This window comes from Dermacentor albipictus, chromosome 1, assembly GCF_038994185.2.
Source record: "Dermacentor albipictus isolate Rhodes 1998 colony chromosome 1, USDA_Dalb.pri_finalv2, whole genome shotgun sequence".
Taxonomy (NCBI): domain Eukaryota; kingdom Metazoa; phylum Arthropoda; class Arachnida; order Ixodida; family Ixodidae; genus Dermacentor; species Dermacentor albipictus.
The window spans coordinates 244,844,629-244,854,133 of record NC_091821.1 but is presented as its reverse complement, the minus strand read 5'-3'; the positions used below and the strand labels follow the sequence as shown (position 1 = coordinate 244,854,133).

The 9,505-nt window shown below is 52.7% G+C and overlaps 1 protein-coding gene across 1 annotated transcript; it reads left to right on the top strand.

The window, feature by feature from the left end:
• Nucleotides 1-804: 804 nt before the first annotated feature.
• Skel (DM13 and DOMON_DOH domain-containing protein skeletor) lies at nucleotides 805-8,240 on the top strand. Its single transcript, XM_065439720.1, has 11 exons — nucleotides 805-1,014; nucleotides 1,491-1,563; nucleotides 1,627-1,735; nucleotides 1,945-2,110; nucleotides 2,191-2,263; nucleotides 2,322-2,850; nucleotides 2,909-3,038; nucleotides 3,098-3,211; nucleotides 3,281-3,736; nucleotides 6,002-6,165; nucleotides 7,512-8,240. The coding sequence occupies exons 1-11, from the start codon at nucleotides 831-833 to the stop codon at nucleotides 7,599-7,601; spliced, it is 2,088 nt and encodes a 695-aa protein (XP_065295792.1). The 5' UTR covers nucleotides 805-830; the 3' UTR covers nucleotides 7,602-8,240.
• The last annotated feature ends 1,265 nt before the right edge of the window (nucleotides 8,241-9,505 follow it).

The window sequence follows — 9,505 nt, the reverse complement described above, 5'->3', positions numbered from 1 at the left end:
CTCTGCGGTCGATGCATCGCGTCCACGATGTTTGATTGGCTAGGAGAGGTAGGACCTGATGTGACAAAATAAAGTTTGCTGTCGTTCTCTCCCGCGGTATGAAACAGGTTTGGCGGCTGTTCGTGTCGCACGCCGTGCTGCTTGTGGTTCGCCAGTGCTTATCCTCTTTCGGTGTCACGCGGCTGCGAAACTTCTGTCAGTTCCCGACAGCGATGGCTGTACGCGCGCATGCATAATGACCCCGATAAGTGCGTCTTGCTTCTCTTGTGCAACTGCACTCTCTTCACTGCTATGTTGATTCGTTCGGAGCATGGTAGTGGGTGCGCCTGAACAGGTATAGCAATAGTTGCGCTATATAGGCGACGTTCGATCGACGTTCCCTTGCGTGCGTGAGCGGGAATGAGAAATTTGCTGCGGAAATGTGGCAGCTCGTTCAGCTGCCGGCGCGACTGTAGTAGTAGCGCTCACTTCCCCGTGCTGTCAGCGCTTCAGACGGTTTGCGTCAGCCGCGAAGAGGCGTTTCCCGCCGCGCCAGCCACGCCGCCGCGGCCGATGCTCTGTCGGGAGGATGGCCCGTCCTTGGGGATGTGCCACCTTAGGCGCGGCGACAACCTCAAGGTCGCCAGCCACAAAGACACAATGGTCGCCGGAAGGGATAATTCTCACCTGCCGACTGGCCGCGAAACCGTTCGGCTGGCGGCAGAAAGTGAACCTTGAAATCCAGTTTGTGCGTCGCGAGGGGCAGCCTCCTTGCCCGCTGACCCAATTCAGGGAGCCGGGTCAGTACCGCGTTTATAAGAGCCCCGGCGACGGTCATTGCTCCAGAGGCTATGCTCCTCGACAGTCACGCTTGGGTCCTGTGGACGGTGATCGCGGCCGCGGCCGCGGAGCCGTACCTGGGCGCTCGAATCGGGAAGCTGAACACACATTTCCATGGCGTCTCCGGAGAGCTGTACGCCGTGGACGACACGACGCTGTACCTCAAGGACTTTCACTATGACGGAACAGGACCAGGTGGGCAAGGCGCAAGAGTGGTTGTGTTGTGATGTTCATGCTGGTGTGCGCGAGTCAAGCGTTCGTTTTCACTCGTGAGCTGGTGCTGGTGAGATGCGTTGCCTTCAACTTCCTTCACGTTGCGTTCATCTTGCCTTCAACCTCGCCCGCGAATGAGGGTTCCGAGGAAGCCATAGTAGCGCGGTCATGTTGTAGTAAGCACACATCAGCATATGTTCGATCTGACTGTCATGCATAGATCTGTACTCCGGTCATATTCATGGCGAACCTAATGAAGATTGGAGGGCACGAGCTCGCACCTGCTGACGCTATCACTGTGCGGAAACTCACGCAATGGAAGCGTCGGTTTGTGCCGGGGCTCTCGCTCGATAACAAGCTATTAAAATACGCAAATGTGTTGAAGTTACGCACACACAAAAAACTTTCTCCTTTCATCCGTAAACATTTTCGGCATTTTCTCACTCTCCTGCGCGCAGATGCCTACTTTTGGGCAGGCTCTTCGACTCGGCCGGACCACACGGGCTTCATCATCCCGGATGAGAAGGGCAGGTTGGAGACGGCTAAAGCGTCGCGCGGGCGGCCTCGTTCCAAAGCGCTGCATTTCTATTGCAGAACAACACCGCTCGGCGCCTATAATGGTCAAGACCTGGTGCTCAAGCTGCCGGCCGGACAAACGATCAGCAAAATCCGATGGTTTTCTGTCTGGTGTCGAAAATTTAGGGTAAGTGTATGCACAGATTTGGACGGCCGAATTCACAAATTTGTTCCTTCGTAAATGCTCATCGGCCAGCCGCCATATCCGGCAGCACATTTGGTTTGCGTTAGGTCTTACGAACAATCCTAGTGTAAGAACTTTTTTTTCCTGCCCTGATGTTTTTCGGTGGACTGTCCTAGAATTGTGTTCCTAAAGCTCCGGCTGGCGTTGCACAGGCAAACTTCGGCGACCTGATCATCCCGCGGAACCTGGAGGTGCCCAAGCCGGCCGTGCTCAAGGCGCTGCCCACCTTTGACCATGGCGTGTCTTCCGGCCGGGTCTCGCTGGTCGACGCGCAGACCTTTTTGGTGCCCGACTTCAAGTACGACGGCCTCGGGCCCGGTGAGCGGCGTCCCTGATCTGTACAAACGGGGAGAATAAAAGCGCTTGAACCATGTGAGTGTGTGTGCTTGTCTGCCCAGCCGCCTACTGGTGGGTGTCCAAGGGCCCCAAGCAGCACCGCGGCGGCACGCGGCTGCTCGACGAGAACGGCAGGTGAGTGGACACGTGGGAGACCTGCTCGCGTGACCCGCCCTGGCACACCTTCTCGCAGCGACGCACCTCTGGCACCCGCCACGGGCAAGACCGTCTTCATTTCGCTGCCGGACGGGCTGAGCGCCTACGACATTGATCGCTTCGGCGTATGGTGCGATGCGGCACAAGTGGATTTCGGCAGCATCTCCATTCCCCACAATGTTCGCGTCCCGCCATCACCGCGTCAGCTGGCCCTGGCGCAAGCCGAGGCACAGCAGCAGGCTGTCGTGCCCCACGTTCAGCGGGTCCAGCCCGTTTCCACCGCGGCCCCAGTCAGGCCTACGAACAAGACCGGAGCCAGAACCACCAGTGGCCTCAACTGTCAAGTCCTGCACGAACCCCTAGGCCTGGAACTGCGCTGGGTGTTGGAACGCGACCAGGCAGTCATGCAGATGGTCGGTCGCGTGCGTCAGGGCGAGTACATGTCCTTCGGCCTAAGCAAGGATGACACCAAGTCCCGCATGCTGGACGCAGACGCCATTGTCGCCTGGATCGACCGGAATGGTAGAGGACACGCTGTAGACTACTATTTGTCTAGCAAGGAGCAGGTATGTGAGAAACTTGGTCTGGTTCGAGGCACTAAAGTTTCATAATCTCTTTTCACAGTGTGTGGGCAATCGCGGGAGCTGCCCAGACAACAAAATCAGCCGCAGGGCGGCTGACAGCGTGACAATGTTGGACGCGGCAGTGCTGAACGGCTATCACATGGTCACCTTCCGCAGACCTCAGGCAGCTCGTGAGTGCACTGCTAGCTATGTGTTCCTAGAGCGTCCCTAACTCGCGTTGTTTGTTTAGAGGATCCCAACTACGACCAGCACATCTACTCTGACGGTCCGCAAGCAGTCATGTGGGCCGTAGGACCTGTCAATGATCACTCTGACGCATCTTATCACTCTGTTCACAGTCAAGGTTGGTATGAAACCTAGAAAATAAAATGATGAGTGACGGTTCCTGAGGCTCCTATTCGCTACTTCCCAGGGGACATGTTTTTGGACTTTGCCCGCCAGCCTGCCTGGAACTGCCCGGCCCCGGATGACGACGCGACAGAAAGCGATTCGGCGGCCGAAGGGTCGGCAGACGACGCATGGCAGATCCCGCCGGTGTCGTGCCCGGCAGACGGCGTTTTCCAGATGCAGATCGGCCCTGCAGGAGGCCGCAAAGGCTACCAGGCAGTGACGGGCCAAGTGGGGTGGGGAATCGCTTGGTACGTCAACGGTGTCCTCATACCAGAACTCTGGGTGCAGCGTGGAAAGACGTACACGTTTGTGGTCGAAGGAGGCAACGACCAAGAGAACACAGCCAAGAACCATCCATTGTATATTACATCCGACCCTGGAGGTGGCTACGAGCACAAATCAGTCGCGGAACGCAAGGTCGAGCGCGTCTATGCTGGCGTCGCTCGACACAAAAACGGAAGACCTTATCCCACGGCTGGTGAGTTGACTCCGCTGCGCGGCTCTTTTTTTATTCCGGCGCTTAAGTATGGGGGTGTGACGGTTTCAGTGCATTTACTGGCTCCATTTCTACAACTTGACGGCGGATGCTTTATCAGATTATCACAAGCTTGTAAATGAGGCGTCATGGCTACTGCCAGACCTGAGCGTTATATGACGTTTTCAAGGTGCGATATATTGCCCGTAAATGCCATGATGAGAAAGTAAATTATCCCTCTATGTTGCTCTGGTTCACTTTTTGGTGCGGGCATGAGAGCATCAAAGATTATCGTGGCAGGTGCGACATGCTGGTGCGTACTGTTTCGAGCAATATCGGGCGCGCTGAAAGTGATGTGCACATTCGAGAAAGTTCAGTTGTCTTAAGTTATTCTGCGAGCCTCTTTTCAATATACATGTTATCTTAAAATGTAACATTGCGCAAGCAACGTTGCCTCCCTTTCAAGTTTCGCTTAAACGTTTTAAGCAAAAAATTGAAAGGGGGACAACATTTAAGATTATATGACAAAATAGGAACACATAAAAAGCCTGTAAGTTGTGTGCCAAAGCATTAGGCTTAGCAGCGCCTTCGTCTTGGCATATATTTCTGTATACTGCTACCCATGTAGAGGACAAATGTACGGTAGCAACTCAATACACTATGTTCGCCACGTTTCTATACAACTTATAGCATTTAAAAAAAGAAGACAAAAGGAAAAGCTTTCTCCATCTGCTGCATTCAGCTCATCTTCTCTCGCCTCTGCCTACGCGCTACTCAAGAGTAACGTTGATGCGCGTTTTGTTTTCATTACCGACGTCTCGTAAGCAATATTCTTATCGAGGAAAATGTCACCTTTATATTTGCGGCAACTCACGGAGAAGTTGACATGGCACGGCAGGCATGGGTACGGCACCATGCTGTGTATCAATCTGTGAATGCCATTTTCTTATCCACAGAAACGCATAAGCGGGTTCATTGATGTGCTTGGCACTCAGTATTTGTCTTGCATGACGTAGGCGCTACGTAGTGCTACCAGGGCCAAAAACGATGTTGTTACTGGGCAGTGACGCAACGGCTGTGCTAAACTGACTTCGTTCTGCCGCGGCGTGTCGGATGGGGAAATATTGGCGGTTGTTCGCGGGACGCCATTTACGTCGTGTTTTGCCATTAGTATACGTAGCGCGATAGGCACCTAGAGCTTTAAGAGGAAAAGAAAACTGTTTCACTGCTCGGGCTGGGAAAAAGAAAGTTCTGGCAAAAGAAATGTGTGTACTGACACCGCGGATCTTTACACCTGGATGGCGAAAGAAAGTGCGCAGTCTGACCGAAAGGTATTGCTTGGCCCTTCTTTCTCCACCGCAGTGTGACAGGTCGTCGCGCATGTCTGACAAGCCCTTTTGGCTTGCGTACACAAGCGTGGCTATTTGCCACGTTTCACTGATCGATCAGAGCGTTATAATGCTCGCGCTAAGTAAAGTCTTTTGGGGTTGCACCTGCGGCAGTAGCGTAGGCATGGGAGTTAGGTGAGGACCTATATACCACACTCCTTTCCCTTAGCAGCACGCAGCTCCATAACTGTACATGTACCAACAAGAAAATCAACGCACCCATGGGTGTTGATTTTCTTTCTACCGGACCAGACCAGACTTTCCTTGACGCCGGAATAGACTGATAACATCGGCAATTAAATCACGGCTAGGATACTGCACGTGTCGCCAGAAGCTATAGCGGAACAAGCCTGTTTAAGCCGGCCAAGTGCTTGCCCTTCCGCGCCATTTAGAACCGTATAGTTTATTCTGGGCAACAAAGATGATAGGAAAAGTGGGGACTGTTCCTTGTTGACCTAGACAGGGTGACTAGTCAACGAGGGCTGACACTGGTGCTGTGAATGTAGTCCAGTCGCCGCTACCGTACGCGTTCGAAAAGCCGACGTTCAGTTTCGTTTGACGCGATCGTCCAGGCCGCGCCGATAACGCGGACTAGGTCCAACTAGGCCAATCGCGTGAGGCGAAACGAAATTTCGGCTTTTCGAAAGCGTACAAGATGGCAGCCCAGGAGTGTCCAAAGAACGGCCTGTCGCCTGTCCCGCGGCTCCAGTGAAAATATTTATCTATAGTCGAGGGCAATTGGAGGGGGACCAGGTGTGTATACAGCTCGAAGTAGCGCGGGTTTTGCCAACGATCAAGAGGGAGCGTGCACACTGCGTTGCGCTCGTGCACCTCTCCGAGTCACGTGTCTTGACTGCGGCACCTTTGGCACAAACCGCAGTGGGGCGCCTGTGCGAGTGGCAGCTCCCGCTGGGCGAGCAGCCCGACGAGTACAACAGCTTCGAGCAGTTCCGGCAGCGGCTGCAGCTCCAATGTCGAGACGGGTCGCCGGCCTACCTGCGCTGGACGCCGGACCGCAACACACCCGACCTCGTCTACTATCAGGTGTGCTGTGCTACATCCCTGCTGTCGTTTAGACGGGCTCTCGGAGAGACCTATGCGCACGTTTTCCTGTTCACACTGCGTGCAAATGTCGCGGCCATCTCGTGCGACAAATTTTTTTGAGCTGCGGGCAAATGCGATTCTTAAGCCGAATTGACACGGCAAGCCGGATCGCTTCTTCGGTTAGTTCGCAAATGAACGTTACGTGGCTATCGCTGCAACGAACCACGCCGCTAGCAGTTCGTCTGAGGAGTCCTTGTGTGCCGTGTGTTTCGGCGGCCCTAAGCTACCACATTTTTCTCCGGTGAAATGCGATCCTTCGTGTGAATCCAGCTGTACGAGCAAGAAAAATGCGTTTTTTTTTTACTTCTTTTATTTCCTTCTACACATAATAATTTCGCGGCACGCATCAGCTTATTTGTCAATAACAGCTAACGCAGCAACTTCTACGTCTCTAGGAATTGAACAAGCCAAGACGATTGTTTGTTTGCTTTTTTGCTTTCTTTTCTATTGTTTTGTTTTATATATCTACGGGGGTATAATTGAAGGAACTAGCATGTTCAGAGGGTTCTGGCCTAAACCTTCTCCGACACACCGCTAAGTTTGACATGACGACTAATCGATGGCGCACTCATGCGTTTCTGCGGCAATCGATAATGTTGGAGCCCGCTTATATTTTGGCGGTACTCGGAGCTCGGTATACTCGGAGAGATAGACGCGGTAGTTTCAACTTCCGTGGAGTCCCCTGATGTCGAACATTCGAGATTATTTGCGAGTCACTTTGCTGCTCGTAAAAGTGCTGTCTATACCACTGCTTGCACGGGGTCGCTTACTCTGCATGTAATTTTAAATCAAATCACTGTGCTCCTTCGTTTTTCTTTTTTTCGAGGTATGTAACCCTTATATACGGCGACTTCAAATATTGAAATTAAAAATCCTATCTGATGGCTTGTAGCCCACCCGCTTGTGATAAAGCAAGCTTTACATGCTTGCCGCCACCTATCTGCGCTGATTCTTACTTAAAATTCGATAATTCCTAAACTATATTCATTGAGCCAATATACGCTTCGCGGAGAAAGGAGTCTGAACGACACCGGACATTTAAATCTTCTTATCATGCAGCGCGAAGATATGCATAACGTATAGACATAAGCATTACCCGCGTTTAGTGAAAGCGCTGTCAAAGCAAAAAGCAAAAAAAGAAAAGCGGCGAAAGGCTAAGCAGTATACGAGTACCAAACCAGAGAGAAATGCGCTCACGCGCATTTTAATTCCCAAATTGGGAGAAGCTAATAATTTCAGCCTGTCCACAATACCGGGCGAGTGCTAACGCTGGCGCCGTGCCGCAGTGCTACACCCACCGCCACCTGGGCTGGAAGATCCATGTGGTGGACTCATGCGCAGCCAGCAACTCTACCGGCCGCCGCACCACCGGCTGACGAGCTGCAATAAACCCGTCCATCCCACAACCTTCGGCTGCCTTATCTGGGTGCGTACGTGGCCTGCGACCCGGTCGGAGGAGGGCCGCCGAGCCATCCTGCCAGCTGGGCGCCCGTGCAGAAAACGCTCGGCGCCTGCGGGTTCGATTTACGAGGTCTCTCACTGGTCGTGAAAGTGCCGAAGGAGCACACACGCGTTACCGAAATCCGCGGCCTGCATTCTGAAGGAAATGGCGTGCTGGAAAATACTTTATGCAGTATAGAGGCAGGAGCAACATCACGATACACGTGTTTTACTCCATTAAAGGGCCCCTCACCAGGTCTGGCCACTTTGAGCTGACAAGCACCGTGCATACAATGCGCGCTAACGATCGTGTCTGCTAAGTATTACTAGTTTTACATCGCTACGCGCCGCGGAAAAAGCTGAAATTTCAAATCGAACGCCTTCGGGTGCAAGCTCATGGTCGGAGAGTCGACGAATATCGCACAAGTGCGCCTACGTACATGGCAGTGCCTTGACGTCGTTCATAGTGGCACGTGTTTTCCATAATTATTCAAGGCAACACCTGTTATTTGTGTAATCTGGTTTTTCATAAGACGAATTAAAGTTCAGAGAAATAATAAAGCACACAAGTTGAATGTCTGCGTCTTTTGTTTTACTTCGCACCGCAGCAAGAGAGATGTATTTCCGTGTCGTCTGCTTGTACCCACGTCGTGCAGTCGCGCGCGCAGACAACGAAACTATGTCATTTTCTACTCTGTTCTAGCGCGCGATGTTGTTCTGTCACCCGCTTGTGTCTGCCTCAGTATTCGCGAAGCACTGACTTATACCGCTAGTCAGGTGTCCTCTTGCACCGAGCGGTAAATCGTGCGCTGCGCGAAACGAGACAAACCTAACAGCTCGCGCGTGACGCCGTCAGCGGAAGTGCGCCGCGCAGAAAAATAAAGAAAAAAAAAGGAGAAAAAGAAATGAAGTCGGAGCCCGTGGTGTATCCGTCACGCGATCCTCGAGCTTCGGTATGTGAGAACGCTGGGAAGGAATTTCGCTTGCGGAGGCTAGGCGGGGCAAGTGGGGAGAGTGTCTCTCTTGGCAGTGGCGCTGGCCTCCTGAAATCATCACTCTTTTAGAAGAGTTTGCAGCCTTTGGGGCGTGTCTTGTCCCACAACGATATTCGTCATCTGTCTTAACCGCATTTCCTTTCTTTAACGCTGCGAGACCGGTACTTCCAAGTCACGAACGGCATGCGCGCTATAGGCGTGACATACAATTATCGGCAGGAAAGTAGCGATCGCAGCGCTTTCGAGAAAGGAAACGCAAGCAAGGCAGATGACGATTATTGTTGTGGGACAAATATACGCCTCAAAGGGTGCAACTGTTTTAAGAGTGATCGGTTCGCCGCACTAAAATATTGCTATCTCGGCTATTAACGAACCGATTTGAAAACATTCTTGCGGCAGAACGCCCCCTCGAGGGCACGTAAAAAACTTCCAACGTACAACCGAAATTTGCTATGTGGCCTGGTGAGGGGCTCTTTAAGATGGAGAGCTGTCATAGTTTTCCGAGGAATACGTCCGCTCTGCTTGTGCCCGATAAGAGCGAACGTAACTACAGTGGGCGGGGGTTGTGGTAGAGAAACCTCAATAATGGAGCTAAATATGGGAGAACACTTACGCGGTATAAAGTAATTGTCAACACACCCTTTGTTCTTGGAGCGAGACAAGCAGCTCAAGGAGCGCGCGATAAGCTTACGCGGCGAGCTCGTCCCTCACGGTCGCGTTTGGACGGGTCACCGCTGTGTGCAGCAGAAAGAAAGACTGCGCGCGCCACTTGAGCGAGTTGCGATTGCGATGGGAAACATGTACACACATGCGGAAGGGGGAAGGCGCCTTGCGGCGGAGTGGCC

Excerpts from the sequence above, each read along its gene's own strand:
- Skel (XM_065439720.1), top strand. The coding sequence starts at position 831 with ATGCTCCTCGACAGTCACGCTTGGGTCCTGTGGACGGTGATCGCGGCC. Across the intron at positions 1,736-1,944 it reads TCTGGTGTCGAAAATTTAGG|GCAAACTTCGGCGACCTGAT; the intron begins GTAAGTGTATGC and ends GGCGTTGCACAG. Across the intron at positions 2,111-2,190 it reads GTACGACGGCCTCGGGCCCG|CCGCCTACTGGTGGGTGTCC; the intron begins GTGAGCGGCGTC and ends TTGTCTGCCCAG.